The 22,761-nt window shown below is 36.4% G+C and overlaps 2 protein-coding genes across 4 annotated transcripts in view; both read left to right on the top strand.

Moving 5' to 3' along the window:
- Positions 1-9,548, top strand: part of atp8b1 (ATPase phospholipid transporting 8B1) — a 41,032-nt gene extending 31,484 nt beyond the window's left edge. Inside the window, exons 20-28 of the mRNA XM_079898585.1 lie at positions 2,288-2,363; positions 2,446-2,569; positions 3,545-3,836; positions 4,975-5,198; positions 5,280-5,363; positions 6,510-6,755; positions 6,959-7,097; positions 8,205-8,335; positions 9,064-9,548. Coding sequence (XP_079754711.1) covers positions 2,288-2,363; positions 2,446-2,569; positions 3,545-3,836; positions 4,975-5,198; positions 5,280-5,363; positions 6,510-6,755; positions 6,959-7,097; positions 8,205-8,335; positions 9,064-9,294 — 1,547 coding nt within the window. The 3' untranslated portion in view covers positions 9,295-9,548. The remainder of the gene's footprint in view (positions 1-2,287; positions 2,364-2,445; positions 2,570-3,544; positions 3,837-4,974; positions 5,199-5,279; positions 5,364-6,509; positions 6,756-6,958; positions 7,098-8,204; positions 8,336-9,063) is intronic.
- Positions 9,549-12,321: 2,773 nt separating this feature from the next.
- dym (dymeclin) overlaps positions 12,322-22,761 on the top strand; it is a 79,390-nt gene continuing 68,950 nt past the window's right edge. Inside the window, exons 1-5 of one of the 3 annotated variants that reach the window (XM_079847589.1) lie at positions 12,347-12,363; positions 12,464-12,525; positions 15,150-15,345; positions 21,584-21,636; positions 21,983-22,076. In XM_079847589.1, coding sequence (XP_079703715.1) covers positions 15,206-15,345; positions 21,584-21,636; positions 21,983-22,076 — 287 coding nt within the window. In that variant the 5' untranslated portion in view covers positions 12,347-12,363; positions 12,464-12,525; positions 15,150-15,205. Of the gene's footprint in view, positions 12,526-15,149; positions 15,346-21,583; positions 21,637-21,982; positions 22,077-22,761 lie in introns of those variants that run through there. The other 2 variants (XM_079847588.1, XM_079847590.1) reach the window with 2 other exon arrangements.

Here is a 22,761-nt window from a genome sequence, read left to right as displayed (position 1 = left end):
ATTAAATTTTGGTATGTTTTAGCTTACCTGAAGGCAGGGACGGACTGGGGCTAAAAAACAGCCCTGGACTTTCTCCCAAATAGGCCCATCATCCGGCCATTCGCCTCTAGCCGTGTGCGACTGACACTAGCCAGGATGTCCTGATACTATATGCCACAATACTGTAGCCTATCAGACAAGGTATTCACAGCAAGTAACATCTCAAAACAAATGATGATAATTGGGGTTGTATACAAATAAAAACAAAAAATGTACAATGCCATAAAATACAAATAATGAAATGTCACTGGCTACAGAAACCCCAAATTACACAAACTTGTAATTATAAAATGTATAGTTACTATATACCAGGGTCCAACCTTTTTGTGTGCGAAGGCTACCTCAAGGGATAAAATCATCTAGAAGGAATTTTTATTTCTTATACTCCAATATTTATTATACATAACATGGTGAAGCTTCTTTACTTTTCACCATCATATGGGAAATAATAAAATATCTTGATATTCTGGTTCAGACTTACAAGCGTTTAAAAAAAAAAACAATTCCTGAAAAATTATGAAAATATTTATAGATTTTTTTGTTGATTTTCTATAAACCTATTGTATGTGTTATCAAAAACAGTAGCCCAAACATTTAGTATAAATATAAATGAAAAAAAAAATAAAAAAAAAATAAACTGCCATAACTTCTAAACAAAACATTACTGCATTAGGCTACATTTTACATGACTATATTAATATAACAGCATTTTTAATATGAATACAGGCACATTTCTGCCAAAAAAGTTTGTTTTACTAAAGTTAATTCATAAGTTTTGGTGTGAAATGTCTTCTAACTGGTTTGTTCTTGGAACAATGTTTCGCCTGTTTTTTTTTGTTTTTTTTGCGTCAATATGTTGAGAATATCAGCGCTTTTTCATCTGGCTTTTTACAAGCTTAAATCACATAGTCATTTGTGGGTTTATAATAGAGAGAGAGAATTCTGCGCTGAATTTAAATGCTTCTCAGTGGATCGCGCAGCTCTGTGTAATAATGTTCGCGTGATCGAGATCAGCTGGCCGCGATCGCTGTTTTTTGGGCCGAGCTAATAATGCGCTGTTCAGATCAAACAAGTTTTGTTCCGCCTTTTGAGCGTTTGCCATTTGATGTTTCTCATACGCAATGCAAATGACAGCGTATAATCAAAGAGAGTTGGGTAATTTTGTAGAGGCAAAAGTTGAAAAGGTCGCAAAAATTATACCATTTATTCGAAGTCTGGAACCCCGACGGCAAGTTGGGGCTATTTATAGAATGTGTTTAGCGGGCAACTCACAGGCACCAGGTTGGAGACCACTGCTATACAAATATAATGTAAGCAAATTTAAAAGTGCAGCCTTATAAAACTAACTTTCTGTCAGTGGCTATAGGCCGACTCTTCTTCCTCAGTTGTTGTTTTTTACACGTAGCATATAAGTGATCGTATTAGTGCCCCTGCTGTTGGCTGTTCATATTGCTTTATTAGACTTTTTTTTTTTTTTTTTTTTTTGTGCCGACGGCGCTCGGTTGGACGGCCGTTCTGGACTTTTCCAGAACGCACAGATTGTCAGTCCGTCCCTGCCTGAAGGGCATCCAAGATGTAGGTGTCTTTGTTTCCGCAGTAGTTTCAATTTTGATATTTTTAGGTCAAACCGTTCTTGTCTGTCAGTCATATAATGCAGGTCTATGGTCACTATCTGAAAGAGCATGCACAGAGTCAAAATTAAAACAATTCCCCAACGTAAGTACACATTGATGGCCTAAGACACGAAATGAGCGGTTTGTGTGAGAAACAGTATTTATATATCGTTTTTACCTCTTGTAACACAGCCACGTCCAAGTGATCTGAGGGCTCGCGCTTCCTGGTGTGTGACCTTTGCGCAGACTGGTGCACTGATATATACACTAGATGTCACCTTAAAGACATTCGTTCCAATGAACTGCCGTAGACAAGGCGACATCTAGTGTATATATCTATGCACCAGTCTGCGTACACGTCACACACCAGGATGCGCGCGCGCCCTCAGATCACTTGGTTCAACTCTGTGCATGCTCTTTGAGACAGTGACCATAGACCTGCATTATATGACTGACAGACAAGAATGGTTTGACCTAAAAATATAAAAATTGAAACTACTGCGGAAACAAAGACATCTACATCTTGGATGCCCTTGAGGTAAGCTAAAACATACCAAAATTTAATTTCAAAGTGAACTATCCCTTTAAGGGAGATTGGTTTGATTTCTAATGTGTTTTGTTTGTCACATGCTCAGAGACCGCTGAGAACATCGGCTACTCCTGCGAACTGCTCACGGACGACATGAAGATCCACTACGGAGAGGATGTGAAGTATGTTTCAGCTAGTCTGTGACTGTGTGAGTGGTTGGGTTCGGTTTCTAAAGTCGAGACTCTCGTTCTCTCTCTCTTTCAGCGTACAGCTGAGGAACAGACAGACCCAAAGGCGAAACGACCCTCAAGGACGCAGTAAGAAACTGAAGGAGACGTTCTTCCCGGAGCCGGGCAAGAACGCCCTCATCATCACCGGAGGCTGGCTGGTACACTCCTCATCCTCTGATTATCTCTCAGATTATGTTTTAAGATTTCCGTCACAATAAAAGCTCAACGGTTAATCTCTTGCAAGTGCAGAAATTATCGTGTACTTATGTTTTTTTGTCTAAATTAATGCATCAAATAAGCCAAATCAGAGGTGGACAAATGCTATCAATTTATCATTCAAAAGTCAGTACGTTTTCTCTTAAGAAATTAAGAAAGAAATGACTTTTCAGATTTCAGCAAGGATGCATTACAGTAAAAGTATCAAAAGTGACAGTAAAGACATTTATAATGTTATGAAATAAATTTTGTTCTTTTGAGTTTTCGATTCAACAGAGAATCCTGCATTTTTTTTTATTGTGCTTATTAGCACAAAAACATTTCTAATTAATTGAATGAAATTAATCAACAAAAAAAAAATAGTTAAACGTTCGTTGTCTTGATGATAATGAGCAGCTGACATGACATTTGCTGTCCTCCAGAAAAAAATCCCATTTTTCATTTTCAAATTTAATGTTAAAAAAAAAACACAAACATTTAATAGATAATTAAAATAAGTAAAACATGGAAATGATCTTGCAGTGACTGAAACATTGAAATGAACATTGTGAAAATGTTAACATGTATTGGCATTTATTTTAAAATTTCCATTTGCATAAAAGACTAATCATAAATACCCTTAATTTTGCCTTTAAAATGGAAATAAATAAATAACCTTACATTTACACTTTTAGCAGATGCTTCTATACAAAGTGGCTTACATTGCATTAATTGTATACATGTTAGCAGTTCACGCATTCCCTGATAATCGAACCCATGACCTTGGCGTTGCAAGCACAATGCTCTACTGTTTGAGATAAAGCAATCTAGTCTGAACTATAGGTAATACTTTAGTCATCAAGTCCTGTGGAGTGACTCACCAAGTTGACCAGGACAAAGGGAAATGAATTAAAGATGACTTTCTCCTCTCCATGCAGAACGAGATACTGTACGAGAAGAAAAAGAAGCGGCGTCGCTTGCGTCTGAAGAAGCTCAGGAAACGCTACAGGAACTCCAACAACCCTCAGGACGTCAACCAACCCATCGATGAGTGGGAGAAGGAGAAGAGGCAGGAAGACTTCGTTGACATGGCGTGTGAGTGCAGCTCGGTGATCTGCTGTCGAGTGACACCCAAACAGAAGGCAAACGTGGTCAGTCTGGTGAAGCGCTACAAGAAGGCCGTGACCCTGTCCATCGGGGATGGAGCCAACGACGTCAACATGATCAAGAGTGAGTTTAACTGATCCTGACCAGTGTTGTTTTAGTGTCAATGGCTATGTTTTCATCCAAAGGTGCATATTTAACTTATGGTCGAAACTGGAATATCGCATAAAATATTGGCGAATGAAGCACCGTTTCCACCCAGCGAGTCGAAGAGAACAAAATCGTCACTTCCTGAAAATTGGCACAAAATATCTGTAAAATAAAACTGCAAATCACTGCAATGGGGGGAAGCCACTGTGGCTCTTTTTACGTACATCATAAATGACTTGGATAAAAAAAAAATCCACCTCAATTGAACGCATACGTTTTTTATGCTATTGTTAGAATTTATGCACATCCTGGCGTTTTTAATCCAGTGTTTTTGCAAGATCCCAAAATTCGCATACAAGATAGGTGCATGAAATGGATGCATATCTAATTACATACTATTATTGTTGTTTTTTTTATACATTTTAATTTTAGTTATAGTTTTAGCATTTAGTTATTTTTATATTTTCATTTTCTATTTAGTTTTAATTCTATTTCAATTTCTGTTTTAGTTATTTTAGTAGATATTATTATTGATGGTATTGATTCATTTTAAAATTATTAATTGATATTTATTTATCTAGCTATATATTATATATATATATATATATATATACTATATATATATATTTATATAACATCTATCTATCTAGTTTGCATTTATAGAATTATTTGTTTACTTATTTATTTTATTTAAAGAGTTTTTGTATTTATTATTGTATATTCATAGAAAGTGCATTTATAGTTTTGTTTTTATGTATTTATTCATTCATAGAGATATATAATTGATTAAATGTTCTAGTAGATATTTAGTAGATATTATTGATGCTATTGATTCATTTTAAAATGATCAATTGATATTTATTTATTTAGTACGCATTTACAGAATTATGTGTTTACTTATTTATTTAATTTAAAGAGTTTTTGTATTTATTATTGTATATTTATAGAAAGTGCATTTATAGTTTTGTTTTTATGTATTTATTCATTCATAGAGATATATAATTGATAAATGTTTTTAAAAAATATTTTATTTCAGTTCAAATTTATTTTAAAGTATGAAGTCATATTAAATGTTTAAAGAGAGCCAACGTTTCCTTCCCATGCTCCTCTGCAGCCGCAGACATCGGTGTGGGCATCAGTGGTCAGGAGGGGATGCAGGCGGTGATGTCCAGCGATTACGCCTTCGCTCAGTTCCGCTTCCTACAGCGCCTCCTGCTGGTCCACGGGCGCTGGTCCTACATCCGAATGTGCAAATTCCTGCGCTACTTCTTCTACAAGAACTTCGCCTTCACCCTGGTGCACTTCTGGTACTCCTTCTTCAACGGATTTTCCTCACAGGCAAGAGAAGGATTTCAGAATCTCAAAATCTCTGTTTCAAGCTGATTCTTGTTTTTAACCGCTCTTGTTTGTGTTGTGTAGACGGCTTATGAAGACTGGTTCATCACCCTGTACAACGTCTGCTACAGCAGTCTGCCCGTTCTCCTCGTCGGCCTTCTGGATCAGGTATCGCTTGTCATAGAATAATGGCCGAGAGAAGCTAGGCTTATCACAGAATTGAAGAATATTGACCTTTTTTTTATTTATTATTATTGTTTTTTTTACAGTCATGTAAATTGCAGTCAAACTAATTTATCAAAAATGCATAAATAACTATTTATTTATTATCTGCATTTAAAAGACATCTAACCTTATTTTAAATTGCCTTTAAAAGAAATGCAATTGGATTTCATTTTGTAACTTCCCATCATGTTACGTAGCATAATTCAGGGTTATTAGCGTTAATTAAACTATTAAATAATATAATATATTTATGTATTTGTGTGTGTGTGTGTGTGTATATATGGATGTATGTATATGTGTGTGTGTGTATATATATATATATATATATATATATATATATATATATATATATAGATAGATACACACACACACACACACACACACACACACACACACTAAAGCACTAAAATTACTAAATGAAAATGAATAAAAAATGAAACTGAACTTAAACTAAACCTAAATCGAAATATTAAACTAACTGAAGCAAGTTTTAAGTTGAAGCACTAAAATTCAGTGCCGTTTCTGTGAGCTTCAAAAACCGTATGAAAATCAACATGAAATTGAAAAAATGTACTTTGCTAAAGGTGCAGTAAGTGATTTCTGAGAAACACTGTTGATGTTTGAAATCGACACCCAAACAAACACACCCCTCCCTTCATTGCTCCGCCCCCAAAATAACAAACACGTTATGCAACACTGGACACGACAAACATCAGACAGCTCACGCAAGTGTGGATGAATCAGCTGTGATTCAACAACAACAGCATATCTTGGTTCTGTCTCTAACGTCTCTCCAGCGCTGGAAAGCTTTTCCAGTATTACTGTGGGTCCTTAAAATCTCAGCCGTCCCCGTTTGCTCACTCTCTCCTCCCCATCATAAGCTACGAGAGCTTATAGTGTTGTGGTTATTAGTCCGACCCACATTGTTTTTTCTCCTATTTACACAGCCAAGACTATGTTGAGCGCCCACAGCACAGACATCTGGCAAATATACACAAAATTGCTTGTTTGGGTGTCTCAGAAATCGCGTACTGTGCCTTTAATGCATGTTTCCAGCCTTTAAACCACATCTTTTTCTTCCTTGTGTAGGACGTGAATGACAAACTGAGTTTACGGTTCCCGAAGCTCTATCTTCCTGGCCAGCAAGGATCGTTGTTCAACTACAGGAACTTCTTCATCAGTTTGTTCCACGGCATCTTCACCTCCCTCATAATCTTCTTCATCCCGTACGGTGCGTTCCGGCAGACGATGGGACAGGACGGGGAGGCTCCGTCCGATTACCAGTCCTTCGCTGTGGTGGCCGCATCCTCGCTCATCATCACCGTCAACCTGCAGGTACCCGATTGGCCAATCTTGATCATGTGACCACATTTCATTCGGTTTTATATTGCACAACAAACTTTTTAGCTTCCAAATAAGGAGACATACATTTCATGTCTAGCTTGTTTCTAACATGGATTGAACTTGACTATAGAGCTGATCTTTATAGAATGTTCTAGATGATTTCTGATGTAGTATTTTCTTCTTGTCATCCCCAGATCTCATTAAACACCTCCTACTGGACATTCGTGAACTTTTTTGCAGTGATCGGCAGTATAGCCCTTTACTTCGGCATCATGTTTGACATCCACAGCGCAGGAATCCACGTCATTTTCCCAACGACCTTCACTTTCACAGGTGGGCAATGAAGTCATAGTAAACTTTATTGCACAATGTCTACTGGTATAGTTTGCATACTGGAACCGAAGCTCAAGAAATGACTCCCAAAACAAAAATAAAATGAGTCCATGCTACATTTGCACTAAATTCCAGGTCTTCTGAGGCATTATGTGTGCACTTTATATGAGAAGGATCTCCTGGACGTGTTACGGTCTGAGATCATGTAAAAATGACAATTTTATGATTATTGAGATTTAAACATTGCATGATATACATGTTTTTATAGAAATGTGATTCAAAAGTTACAGAATTAAATAATCACAGGTCCTTTTAACATAAAATAATGGCTAAGAGATGGTAGGCTTTATTACAGAGTTGAGGAATATTGATGATTATTTATTATTTTATTTAATCGTGATGTAAATTAGTCAAACAAATGTATCAAAAATGCATAAATATATAAAAAATCTTTTTTAATCTGCATTTAAAAGAAATCTAGGCTTCTTTTAAATTGAATATATGAATTTGATGTCATTTTGAAACTTCCCATCATACATTTAGTCGCATAATGCAGAGTTATTATTGTTAACTAAAACCGTTAAAAACTTTCTTTTTTTTTTATTGAAATAAAGCTGAATTAGAATAAAATATAAATATTAGATGAAATTTTTTAATATTAAACATAAAAAAAGTAATCTTTAAAAAAATTAAGTAACACAAATGACAAAAACACACAATTACGCTAAATCTTAACTCAAAATATAAAGCTGGAAATAAATATTAGAAGAAAATCTTAAATTAAACAAAAATTAGAAATGTTGAAACACTAAAATTAGTAACTGGTAAATTAGTAAATGTATAAAAACTACAACTGAAATAAAAATTAATTCATCTTAAATTGCAAATGATAAAAGCACATAACAAAATCTTTTAAAATCTTACTGAAAAACTGAAATTATAAAACTATAATAGTATATAAATACTACTAAAATAACACATTTGGGCTGTAAGCTTCCATGGCACGCAGGAAACCTTTACTACACGGTTATCTTCACTGTTCATTCTCAAACAGAGACCATGTTATGGTCTGGTGTGTAATAATCTCGTCGTTGTTCTGACGTCTAGGTGCCGCGTCGAACGCCCTGAGACAGCCGTACCTGTGGCTGACCATCATTCTGACGGTGGGAATCTGTCTTCTTCCTGTCATCTGCATCCAGTTCCTCTATCAAACCATCTGGCCCTCTGTTGGAGACAAGGTGAGATCAGCGGCGTCCTCAAACAAGACCGATAATGCTGTTGCTGTTCGAGCATGAAAAAGCTCTGCAAAGCTCTTCTCTATATCAGTGTCAGTGTTTCTGAACTCCCTGAAACGCCTCCATTGTAGTCTTGAGTTTCTTCCGGGAACGAACACGTCGCATTATTCCTCATTTAAATAATTAATATGCAGAATAAAGGGGCGGGGCCTGGTTGAGTTAGTTAGTAGTGTGTTAAAACTCATGTTATGGTAAGGGGCGGGACATTTTTCAAACATAAGAGCGGTTAACCAATCACAACACACTGCTCCAACCGACCAATCAGAGCACAGTGTGCTTTTCAGAAGGAGGGGCTTCATAGAGACAGGAACTAAACAGAGCGTTACTGACAGACTGGGAAGAGAGGAGCTGCAAAAAATAATTCATTTCAATTCACATTTATTTGTATAGCGCTTTTCACAATACACATCATTTCAAAGCAGCTTTACAGAAAATGCACGTCTACATTACAATTTAGAGTCTGTTATCAGAGGTGACATTGTCCAAGTTATGCATTTCTGAAATGTATGAGAAAAATAATGAACATTCAAGCATGAAAGCCTATTTTAATAGAGCCCAGAAACAAAATCATCACTTTCTAAAAGGGCATAATTGGTGACGCACAGAATATTCTAGATTAAATACACCATTCAGATGTTTTATTGTTTCTAAATCTCATGTTCTTCCTCCAGGTCCAGAGGAACAGGAAGAAATATGAGCTTGAGGATGAAGAGGCGGAGAGGAGGAAGAAGAAGCCAGCATTCGTGCGTGGCGGACGGTCTCGTCGCTCAGCTTACGCCTTCTCGCACTCCCGCGGCTACGCCGACCTCATCGCTACGGGGCGCAGCATTCGCCAGCGGCCGCGCGTTCGTCCTGAACTCAGAGACAGCATACGAGAGGTTCCTCAGGCTGAAAACATCTGAGACTCTCTCTACCTGCGTTCGTAATGTGCCTTTACCCCGTCATATCTGAGCTGCCCACTGGAACGGGCCAATAGGAAGAGGCTACGTGTCATTTAAGGGGCGGGACAAATGAAAGAGCCAATGGGAAATGGGGGAAGAAGGGCTTTAAAGGGAAAGTACAAGTAAACACTCACCGATGACCTGTACAGGTTTTAACGTTGTGCACTGCGCACAACAAATTGTTTTTCTCAGGTTTTTACCGTGTGTTTTTTATTTTGGAGTCACACTTTTGTCCGTTTTTTGCACAAGTACAAATAAGGGTCCTGCCCTTCAAAGAGAGAAAGAGTTTGTGTGTGTGTGTGTGTGTATGCGTGTTTCTAATCTCATCACCGATAAAAAAGTTCTTTCTTTATACACTGCAAAGAATCATTTTCTTACAGTATTTTTCCACTAAAAATATCAACTTTCTTAAAGTAATATATATTTAGTTGACAAGCAAAATGGTGTAAGATTTGACATATATACATATATATATTTGATATATATACAGATAATATATTATATTTTATTTCTCACCCCCTTGAAAAATATCATAAAACAAAATTTTATAACATTCTTTAACATTTATACTTTGCAATTTTGCTTCTCAAGTCAATTCACGTTGTTTAAGGGTCTTGTCTACATATTTTAACTGAAACACAAGACAAAAATACTGATTAAGAAAATGATTTTTTTTATAATTTTGCAGTGTAGTGAAGGTGTTGATTAAATTATTTTCTCTTCAGGACTTACTGAAGACCTTTATCTTGAAATGTTCAAAATGTTTTTGTTTTTTTTGGTTCCCTTTTGCAGAATGTCCAAGCAAAGGGCCGAATCCCACAAACCTCACAATGAAATCTCCTCACGGTTTAATCTGCAGGGTGTTGGTGTTTTGTTCTAGATGATGTTCCTTATGAGCCGTGAAAGAATGAATGAATTTTAGAGTGGTGAAACCTCATGTTTACATAAATACTTATGAAATCATCTGTTCCTCAAGGTCTTCAAACCGTTCATGCTCTATTTTTCAACATATGTCCCGTAAAATCTGCCTAGAGGTTCATAGATCATTTTTAATGCACTCACTGTGGTGTCTTCTCTGATTTAATATTTCATTGTTCTGAGAGCTATTTTTAAATGGGTCGTCTTGCCATCAGCTTTGACAGGAATAGCGATCTGCACAAGAATGAAGCCTTAATGACATTCACTTTGTTTTCTTATAAGACTTTGCACTTTTGGTACAGGGACTTGGGAGGCGGACATATATTTCTCATTTTAACCCTAGTTACATGAAACCTGTTACAAGATTTAAAATAACCTGCCATAAGATTAAATCATTAATGAGAAAACTATATTTATTAGGCTGGTTGTTCTAAATGTGCATATTGAATGAACCGAAAGGCTTTACCTAGCCATATCAATGTGACAGATTTACTTTTACACAGCTCTGTGGATTGTCTGTCTGTAATGTACTGTAAAATACTTTACACAAATGTCTATAAATAAAGAAAAAGATATAGAACTTTTGGCTTTGAGATGTTGTTTATGGTGAAAAGTACATTCTTCATTTTTCATGTTTATTATTACCAGTGTTGGCATTACATGCATTACAATATCGCGTTACTTCCTAAAATAGTAACTAATTGCATTAATTAGTTACTTTTTATGGAAAGTAATGTGTTGCATTACACACACACACACTTTTCCGCTCCTGGGCTGGGCTTGCTTGTTTTTTTTTTTAATAACCAAAAAAAGTTGTATTTTTGGCAAATGTAAAGGCCTTTTCACACCAAAAGTGCAAATGTAAAAGGAAATGCAAATTCACACCTGTACAGTAGAGGGCGATGCTCAAACTAACCTTACTGCTGTTCTGGATTGCAGAAGAATAGGACACAGGAAAAGAAGTTCAACACTTCAGCAATAAAAACTAAAAAATCTAGTCATTTTTGCTTGTTAGTATGGCTGAATTGGATCATCGAAGGTCAGTAGCAAATACAAAAAAATTTGATTAAAAAAGCCCGGTTCAGAAACTGGGCTTAGATTAAGCCAGGATTGGGCCTTAGTTAAATTAGTGCATTTAAGTAGCTTTTTTAAAACGTGCCTTAGAAAAAAACATTACTGGTGAGCGTCTTAAGACAAAACAATAAGACTGACTAATTTTAAGATATCACTGTTTTTATTCATTTTGAGGAATAGCCTACTGAATCTGATTTTGTGCAAGTGCGATGGGTAAATGCATGCTCACATTTAGTCTAGAACTAAATACAGTAGGATGCACTTACTCCTGATTTCTCTCAACATGGAGACATGAGAGCTGTCAGTCAATACAAGTAACTTGCATTACTAATTTGAAAAAGTAACTGATATTTTATTTGTAAATTTAAAAGAAATGCATTACTTTACTAGTTACTTAAAAAAGTAATCTGATTACTTGTAATGCGTTACCCCAAACACTTATTACTATAAGACTATAAATCACAAGAATAAAGGCTGCTCATCAAGGCTGCTTATATTTGATCAAATACACAGTAAAAGCAGAAATATTGTGAAATATTATTTCACTTTAAAATAACTGTTTTCTATGTGCATATATTGTAAACTGTAATTTATTCCTGTGATCAAAGCTGAATTCTCAGCATCATTACTTCTAATATGCTGATTTGATGCTCAAAAAAAACAGAACATTTCTGATTATTATCAATGTTGAAAACGATATATTACCTATGTATATCTAAGTAAGTAGTATATCTGAATCGTTAACAACGCTTTTACAGTGTTTATTCGTTTTCACGTTGGCAAATTTATGAACCCTGCTACGCAAAGATATTTTTAAATAGGTTATATATGATGTATATAAAGCTATAATCTGAGGCTAATGTACTACTGAATATTAATAAGATCGTGCTTGCTTACGTTACGTGGCAATCTTCATTAAGGATTCTAATGAATATTCATGAGTTTCTCCGCCTCTCCTAGTGGGATTGGAGGGTTATTCTGCGCGTGCCCGGGATGTCACGAGCGTCAGTGGTGACGTGGAGACGCAGAGCTAACAGAGTCAATACAGCCCAAACTTACACTGTTAAACACACTTTACTGGAAATTTACCATTACTAATTACGACTCATTTAGTTGTTTTCCTTCTGAAAATACATAGACGCTTGTCTTAAGGAACGCGAGTGGCTTTTCTGAGGCGCTGTCAGTTCTGACATTCATCAGGTAAGTTATTCTTGTCGTTAGCCTGCTAGCATGTCAGCATTGAAGCTAACGGGTTTATAATGGATTTCTCCATTCACTCGAGTCTGCAAGCTAATTGTTGCTAAGTGTATAGCTTACTGGACACTTATTAACTTCTACACAGGGAATTGCATACCATAATATAGTCATATATAATGAATATTTAACTGCATTCTAGTGATTTTATCTGCGGTGGGCATAGAAGCTGTGAAGTGTTATTTGACAGCCCTCTGAGGAAAGCCCAAATATGTCTTAAGTGAATTAATTCCATTATTTACAGGAAGTTTTGAATGACATATTATTAATCAGTCTTCACCAGCCTTGTGTGAAATCATAGGCTGTGTATATTAGACAGTATTTGTGTTCATACAGACTGCAGTCTAAACATTGATGTCCTGCAGGTGTTTGACCTAGTCTGTAAATGTGTGTAACTTACCTGTATTCTGTAGGTTATTCATGAGGTACTTACCTGTAGTCTGTTGTCACCTGTAATGTTGATGGCAGATCTTGATGGCATTTAATTCATTATTGATTTTAGTAATTGACAAGATATTTTGCAGCATTGCATCATGATAGTTTGTGCCTTTGAGCATCTTGAGGCGAATCTCACCTAAATCTGTCAAGATCTTGTTTGAGTCATATTTATTACTAAACTACAAAGGCAGAATCAAGACTCCTATTAAGATGGTGGCATTTTTTTTTCCTTCCCCCAATTCTCTTGGAAAATTTTACTCTCGTATCTCGTTACTGTTATACAAATATATATGTTTATATGTGTGTGTGTGTGTCTGTATATTACAATTTACAGCCTTTACAATTAAACAAATTGGTCATATTTTATCCTAAACTGAAAGAATTCTCACTGTAATATAATGTGTAACATTTTTATATTATTTTAAAATAGTTAAAGGGGTCATATAATGCCATTTTTGTACAAGCTAATATGATTCTTTAGGGTCTAAATTAAAAGTTTGTAATATACTTTAATAAAAAATTCTCATTAGTATTGTAAGAAAACACTCATTTCACCTGGTCAAAAACAGCTCTGTTTTCAGCACGCCGTTTAAGTGCATGTGTCTTTAAATGATAATGAGCTTTGCTCACCCCGCCCCTCTGTTCTGTGCGTACACCGTTAACACAATAACACAATAACCATAACGCATTGTTCATTATAAACGTGGGATTATGAATTATATTTAGAACGTCGTACATAGAAAACATGCCGTAATGTACCCTGAGTGTAAAAATAGCCGCATTCTTCGTGAAGTGTGCAGCAAGCGATTTGCAAAGATTAATATAAAGGTTAATAAAACGTTACACTCTCTTCTTCTTCTGGAGGTTCAGCAGGAACACGAATAGTTGGTACCGATCCTTTTTTCAGGAGCAGCTTCTTAGCAAATCCAGCTTTATACTGATCCTCGTTTGTAAAGCAGTCTGGTGTGTGAAATGATTCGCGCAAACATGAAAGCATTGACGTTGATCGTGGGGAATATTCCCTTCGAAAACAAAACTCAGCCACTGCGTCTTCAGCGGTTCGGCTTTAGGAACATCAAAATGATGCTGTGTTCCTTATTACACCCAAGAGCAGAACACCACAATCACTTAGACGCCATTCTGCTCATAGACAGTGCTCCAGCTATCAGCAATGACGCGCGGACTATGATTGACAGCTCGCGAGCTCGCGAGGGCGGGTCTGTGTTGAAACGCTGCTGTCAATCAACAATCATGGGAGGGGCCTCCGACCGTGTGACGTCACTAGGTCGAACGGCTTGATTTGAGAGAGGGGAAAACATATAAGAAGAAACCACTGGATGGATTTTTATCATTATATGATGGTTGTGTACAGGCACTGCCAACACACATTTCAGTACAATCAACTTGTAAAAGTGCATGTACCATTATATGACCCCTTTAAGTACTGTATATTTGGTAGTATTCAGTAAACTGCTTTTTTACTAATTTTAACATATACTGTATTTCAGTCATGAGAATTGAAGTAACTCAGATCTGGATGCATTACATAATAAGAATTGGAGTGAAAATGTGCTCAATCGCCATGAAAATAATGTCACAATACAAATGTGTTGTGTTCATTTTCTTTATGCAAAATGTAGTTGCTTCATTTTATCTTTCAGATTTTGGGATGACAATTGTTTTTGATTTCTAAATGTAAATTAAAAAAGTTATTACTGATTAGTTGTAAAATGACAAATGGATCTTAACATTAGAGCTTTCTTCAGGTTTGTGAGACGCAAAATAAATGAGTTTCCTTGTTATTGACTAAGAGAGGTCACGTCATCTTCCTGATCAGATCAAATTTAACATTAACCAGGATGTTTAACGAAAACCTTCACTGCTTTTCGGCAGCTTCTGAAGAGAGTTTCACACTCCACATCAGGGAACCAGTGGCACGTCAACAATGTGTGTGTAAAGGGTGTGTGTGCTTAACAAAGAGGTGTGTGTTTGTGTGTTAGGGCTCTGTGTCTACCCATCAAACCTGTTTCAAGTGTGTGGACTCCTGCTTAAGAATTTAGTTCCTCCTCCATGTCGTATTTGTCAAACTAAATACTTTACTCAGTGAAGTGATTGCTCTCATGATCCTCCAGGTTTTGCTTGGCTGGCGATGAGGCTCTGAGGCAGTCTCTCGTGGTTTCTGGAGGCGATGGGTGCAAACACCAGTCAGGTGAGCGACCTGTCGGAGAGCCAGAGTATCCGCAATCTGATTGGTCCAGATGCCATATCGGAGAATGAGCCCTTCTGGAACCAGTTGATCTCCTTCACCTTTACCAGCCCCACCAGCAGGTGAGACACTCCTCTGACCCCCATCACTGATGTCCCATACACTCACATTCATTCACATATCAGAGATGCAAACTTATCTCTCAGCCAAAATCGCCATTTTCAATAGAAATAATAGGTTGTTTGTGTGTGATTCGTTTAGATCTGATGAGTTTTAAATTGGGATAGGAAAGGAGTCACGACAAATTCAGTGTTTCAAAGAAACTCGACTTCACAAACAGTGTGTTTGCATAGCTTATAATGTGCATTTGAATATGCAACACCATCTTCCCAAATTTGTAAGTTACAAAATAAAATAAGCTCGCACAAATTTGTCCATCTTTGATATGGTGTGCATGTTTAATGTTGTGCTAAAAAAACATAGTTTTGCTAGTCAAACTATAATACTAATGTCAAACTGGAATTAAAATATCCCCACATCATCACATAGCCTTCACCATACCTAGAGATTGGCATGGTTTTATTTCAGTTAGCCTAATAGCTAGTTTGATTTGCATTAGCCGCGTTTCCACTGTCGGGCCAGGGCCGGGCCGTGCTAGTGCGTGCCAGGGCCAGTCGCGTTTCCACTGTCACTTCCGGGGCTTGATCGGGGCTTACTCGAGGCCAACGGCCAGGATTTCTGGCCCGTCGAATACCTTGGGCCAAAGCGGGCCAGCTCGGGCTAGAGGAGTGGTTACCAACAGAGGAGGAGTTTACCAGCGCCGGATGATTCTGTCAGCATTAAAGACTTAAAAATAAAATAATTTAACTCGCGTTCATGTTTGAATGCCTTCTGTTTGTGATGCAAAAGACTATGCGCGCTAACCGTTACCATAGTAAACATAGTAAACGCTTGAAGATACGCATAGTAAAAAAAAACATAGCGAACGCTTGAAGAAATCAGACCAATCTTAAAGGCTATGACAGTCATGTTTTTATTTTATCTGTCATAGCCTACGTCTCGTCTCTTTAAACCGGACTATCATAAAATAAAGTAACTTTTTTTTCGGGAGCTTCCTCTGTTTCTCTGACTGAAATATCTGTATGGGAGTCGAGAGATTGCTAAAGCTCCTCAGGTCGTATTTGTAGAAATTATCATTTTTTTCTAAATGTGATGTAACAGGGCTGCCAACTCTCACGCATTGAGCGTGAGACTCACGCAATTGACACTTTTCACACGCTCTCACGCCACACATCCATTTTCTCACGCACAGAAAAATTGCGGCAAAAAGAGGTACTTTTAATATTGAACTAATTCTCAGGTCTTAGATTCCGTCAATTTTATTACGAAATTCAGACAAAAATACGTTTGGCGCTTGTAAATGTGACGTGACAGATCGCTGAGCGCCTCAGTTCAAGTGCACGTGAACCGATCATCTGGTACTTTTTTATTTAAAGATGCAGTACAACTTACCGAAAGTATACATAATATCGACCAATTAGTGTTTTTCAACCACTGAAAGAGGTCAATATAACAGCAGGAAAACAATTATGTCACATAACGTTACATTTACCTCAGGAAAGCCATTTAATGACCATAGCATGTTAATTGAATAGAAAAAATAGCTAGAGAGGAGATTTTGCTGAGCACTATATTACATATTTATTATATTTTTACTTATGTCATTAAATAATTGTTATTATAACAAACACTACATTATATTTAATTTAATTTGTTATTTTTAACCTTTAATAATACCAGCAGATTGGGCCCTCTATGTTTACAGCATTAGGTGAGATTATTTTTTTAAATAAAATAAACATGTATCCAAATTAGTCAATATTGAATCAAAATCAGAATCAAACCACAAGAATGGAATTGAAATCTTGAAATTTTTGTCAAGCAATAATAAAAACTGTATCCTACCAGTCATTGTACAATGTAAATGCTGTACACTGTAAAAAAAAAAATTTACATCCCCAAGTCAAAAATGTCTGGTGACTGATCACATCTAAATTTTTCAATTAGTCTGACATATTATTTCTCATTGAGCCAATGTTAACAGACTATTGCAACAAGAATTGCACTTGGGCCAATTTAAAAATTTTGATGTGACCAGTCACTAGAAAATTTTGACTTGGAGAGGTTAGACATTTTTTACAGTGTAACATGTTGTCACTAAACTTCATAAAATTCTATTTAGTTACCAAATGTTTTGACAATCACAATTACACTTATTGTGATGCAATATTTGTTTTGACATCCCACCCCCCATCACCCCCCCCCCCCCCCCCCCCCCCGAAAAAAAAAAAAATCTCACTCCAAGCTAAACTCAAAAGTTGGCAGCCCTGGATGTAAATATGATAAAGAAACAGACGTGACTGAAAAAGTAAGTGTGTCCTCTTTCTTTTGTGAAATAGACCTAACGGTAATTTATTTCTGAGTGACTAATGTGCAATTTTGACATAAATTAATTCATTATGATCAATGTATCACTTTTTATTGTAAATCTGTGGTAAAACATCGATGCTTGGGTTTTAAATATTCAAGTAAACAAACAAACAAAAAATGCTAGCAAACGGCCGCTTTTATCGTGTTTGTTTTCAACGCTGTTTCCAGTGATTTCTGATTAGTTTTCTGATAAAACTTCCATTTGTTGGTGAAAGGATGGGTTAGTGTGACGTTGTTCCAGAGAGGCGTGTTACGGGCGTGTTTTAGTGAAGCGCTGTGGAGCTTCTGGCCCGACAGTGGAAACGCAGGCCCGGTGCTATTGGCCCGAGGCTATTAGCCCGGCACGGCCCGTTTAAAGCCCTGGCCCGGCCCTGGCCCGACAGTGGAAACGCGGCTATTGAGAGATGATCTTATGGAAAGTACCCCATGCCAATCTCTAGGTATGGTGAAGGCTATGTGATGATGTGGGGCTATTTTAATTCCAGAGGCCAAGGGAACTTTATCAGGATGCATAGTATCCTAAAAAAAAAAATAAAAAAAAATACTTAAAAAAAAAAATCTGCCTGCCTCTATGGGAATTTAACATAGGGGTGTACACACTTATGCACCCTGTATTTTAAGGAAGAACATTTATTTATTTACCATACATTATTCATTCACAAAGAAAATTGGTGTCCTTAAAGGTTGGATTTTTCCTAATTTTTTAAATTAAGGCATTAAGTTCAATTTCCAAAAGATGATTTTTTATTCCTCTTTTTAGTCAACTTTAGCATAGGTGTCTAAACTTATGCATAGCACTTTATGATGACTGAAAAACATATGAAGAGCATCAGCTTTTGTTTCTGCTCTGACAGCCGCAAGATCTCCGTGTTAGAAATCAGGAATGCTGAGAGAACATTGTGCTTGGTACGTTTTTCATCTTCAAACCAAACTTGGGTCTCCAGCCGACAACGTTTAAATCCCGTCTGGCTCGCGCGCTTCCCATAATGTTTGCTCAGTAGGCGGAGAGCAGGCGGCCTTTTGTGGCTGTTTAAACGTATTAGACCACATGAGCGTTTACACTACGGTCGAATGTGTTTTCAACTACCTCTGGAAGTGGTTGAGAGTGGACAAGCTCAAAATGTTTAAGACCCCATTTACACTTTTATTTAGCGTCGTCCACAAAACGCATCTTAATACCAGGTGTAAACAGGGCCTTTTTGACCATTACGTTTCCTAATGCTTGGTGTGATTAGACTAGTTTTAAAATGCTTCCTTGTCTTGTTTGTGTTAAGATGATGGTTTATTAGCTTCTCTATTTTGTCCAGCCCTAGTGTGATGGAAGGATCATGATTAATTCTGAACGAGGTCTTTTTTCTTCTTTTTTGTTGCAGTTTAGTTTATAAATAAATACTCTATGTGGACTGGGAGGTTTTGTATTGTGGTTCTCAAACTTTTTGACCTAAAGGCCCCCTAGTGTCCAATACAATATTCGACGGCTCCCTATATAATATTAACATAATTAACTTAATAACATATTAACAGAAACTGGGAGTGTTGGCATATGTAATTTAACTACAAATCATTTTGTGATTCTAGAAGTTGGAATTTTCTTAACAAATAATAATATAAGAAATTGTTTTTTTTGGTTACGTCTTGGTTGTCTGTTTTATAGCGTTTTATATTAGATATCTATTAAGTTAGATTGTTGTAATATATTATTAAAAATAATTCTGTTGGAAGTTCGCTGAGGCCCTCTGTTTGAGAAGCAGTGAGTTTGTCAATTTATCAAATTCAAGTATATAAAAAGAACAAGAAAACTTCGTTTATATGACCACAGACACACTCCCAGGGCACTTGAAATTTCTTTAACAAAACAGAAGCAAACTCGCACCAGCGCTGTTGTGAAACACGTCTGAAAAAACAACATATACACACACCTATACAATACTAGCTGACCGTAGAAGATGTTTCTGCTGTTTATTTCGAAAGTTAATGTGGTTGATGAGTGATGATGACTGAGTAGATGGTTAAAGTTGTTTTCTAAATGTCTTTCCCATTATATTTAGTGTTTTTCCTGTAATAGTTAACTGCTAATGTACAGTAATTGATTGCACTTTCACCGGTTTCTGTCTGAAGATGTGTGTCGTTGATGTCATGATGAGCTCATGAACAAACTCAGGGTTACAGGATTAGTTTCGAGTTGACAAAACCAAACCAATCCAACCAGGCTTTGTTGGTACCATGATGCTGATCATCAACTTTCTCTGTCAACTCAGGCTTTGATCCTGAGTTTACGTGTGACGTCATCAGTGAACAGCCAATCACATGCTGAGAAAGAGTGAAACTGCGATTCACTTCTTCTGCAGAATATTACGAGATTGAAAAATATTAAGAATTTAAACAAATGTACACAGTAAGAAGAAAATGGCTGTCTATGAAATAGAACAACTAAAAGAAAAAGTCTTTAAATTTCAGTGCAAGTAAAAGTTGTGAAGTTGAACATTTAAGCTCACATGTAGTCATTTTATAGCTTTATCTATTGATTCTAAATAGCGTATTTATATTACCTTTATATATTTATTCATTTTAACTGTGCGTAATAATTGATCAACTAAAATTGTGCATGTGTGATAGATTAAGGTTATAATAATTACATAATATCTAAATCACACAGAATTATTATTCTAAATGAGCATTACTAAAAGCCAGACGATTTTGTCTTTAAAAATCATTTGCAATGTCGTGACCTTTAATTTGGAGTAGGAACAGGTGGAGTCACTTTATTGCATCAGACGTGTGTCACTTTGCTCACAGCTGATTGGTCCAAGTTTGGTTTGCAACCTGCAGGGGGTGGTGTGGCGCAATGGATAAGACACTTGCCTTTGGTGTGAGAGACCCGGGTTCGAATCCACTGTGAGACACCAATGTGTCCCTGAGCAAGACACTTAACCCCTAGTTGCTCCAGAGGCGTGCGACCTCTGACATATATATAGCAATTGTAAGTCGCTTTGGATAAAAGCGTCAGCTAAAATGAATAAATGTAAATGTAAATGTAAATGTAAACCTCTTACCTGGAACATAGCATTAGTTACTGTGGCGATGAACACTGCTAAAAGCCAAACCACTTTCATGGTGCCTAAAACCCAGGTTTGGCGCAAACTAAACTGAAACATACCTGGCTAGCCCACCTAAGCCGGCTTCATGGTACAGGCCCCAGGTGGATGTAGGTTAGGTCATCTATCGCTCTCTCAGTTTGAAGGTTATATGAGGGACGGACACCAGAGGGAGCCAGAGAATCTCACATCACACACACTATTTCAGCATCTCTTTCTTTTGTTGAAATGTTCATGTTGATTATGATAGACTTGTCGTTGAAGTTGTTCTGCATTATTCAGCACTTTGCATGAATAGAGTGCACTTTTATGTTTCCTGTCGTAAGACACAAACCCATGTTTCTGATGTGTAATGTTGTTGTCAATACAGTTTAACATATTTAACAAATTCAACATGGTATGAAAACTAGGTCAGAAAATTTCTAACATCTTGAACTTCTCGGCTGTATCCAGACATAATCTGTTAATCAGTTCATTGCAGTATTTACTTACTCGTTGAAGTTTTAATGACTACTTTTAATGACCAACAATGTCAAATTAATCTCTGCCCTACATTTTACATGCATGCGACCCTTTTTTTTTTTTTTTTTTTTTGTCAACATTATTCATTATTTATTGAACAATGATTTCCTTTATCATTGATTTTACTGCAACACTTCTTGTCGTGCCTAACAGCATCTCTTGACCATGTTAGATTCATTTTAAAACACTGGCTTGAGTGGCTCATTGATACTTCTCTCATATGACGTTTATCTCTCTCTCTCTGTGTTTGCAGTGCTGATGCTAAACTCCTGGAGGAGGCTGTCGTCCCGCTGGCTAAGACTCTAAGTATGTGTGTTTGTATCAGTAATTTACTGCCATTTCATTACAGCCTTCTGTACAAAGAGACGCACACTGATTTCAAACCCACTGTCCTGTGAAATAAAGCTCTGTAATTTAGGTCTGTGTGCGCATGAAGCCACACCATTCAAATGATAACCGATCCCAAGTCAACTCTGCTTTTATGATGTGCTGTATGTAATTTATTGCGTTTATTGACTAGTTTGTTTACCACTAAATCACAAGGAATCCTTAATGCATTCTGTTGATTTGGTTTAGTAGCACTTATCATAAACAACCTTCATATGGGAAATGATGTTTTGTGTTTTTGATCTTCTGTCTCGGCCCTTTATAGTTCAGAACAACCCCAGGTCTGGGAACTTCGGGGCGTTGGTGAGAGTCTTTCTCAGCAGAACCAAAGAACTGAAGATTTCCACAGAATGCCAAGAGTAAGTGAGATACGTCTTCACTAATGTGTGCGTATAAGAGCTTTATGTCGTTTTAAATATCCATAAACAATGAATAATATGAAGACACACAGTATCCAAAATTCATTGCATGAAAACTGACTTGTACTTACATGATGGTTTCTCGAGCAAACATCACAAATAATTGCGTACAAAATATTAAATTTTAAATGATGGCTCTTTCATGTTTATTTATTATTCACTTTCCATGTTTCTGTGTGTTTTTTATTGTAATTAATCAAACAAGTTTGGAATAATTATGATTTTTTAAAAGAAATAATTCTAACATGCTGATTTAAATAATATTATCAATAATTATTGGTGCTCAACTATTAATAATTGTTCTTATCAATGTTTTTGCTGCTTAATATTTCTTTAGAAGTATTTTTTCCTCGAATAGAAAGTTCAAAAGAACAGCAAAAGAACTGTTCTTCAAAAGAACAAGAACAGCATTCATTTGCAATGGAAATATTTTGTAACATCATAAATGTCTTTACTTTCACTTTTGAGCAGTTTAATGCATCCCTGCTGAATTAAAAAAAAAAAAAAAAAAAAAAAATCTTACTCACCCCAAATATTAAGCAGAAAATTGTATTATTTACGAAAAGAACATGCATGAATGAGGAAATAAAGCGCGATGCGGAATGTGCTTGATGTTAAAAAGTTA

Source organism: Squalius cephalus, assembly GCF_949319135.1.
Source record: "Squalius cephalus genome assembly, chromosome: 17".
NCBI lineage: Eukaryota > Metazoa > Chordata > Actinopteri > Cypriniformes > Leuciscidae > Squalius > Squalius cephalus.
Note: the sequence above shows the minus strand (reverse complement) of the source record. Positions and strands in the feature narration are given on the sequence as shown.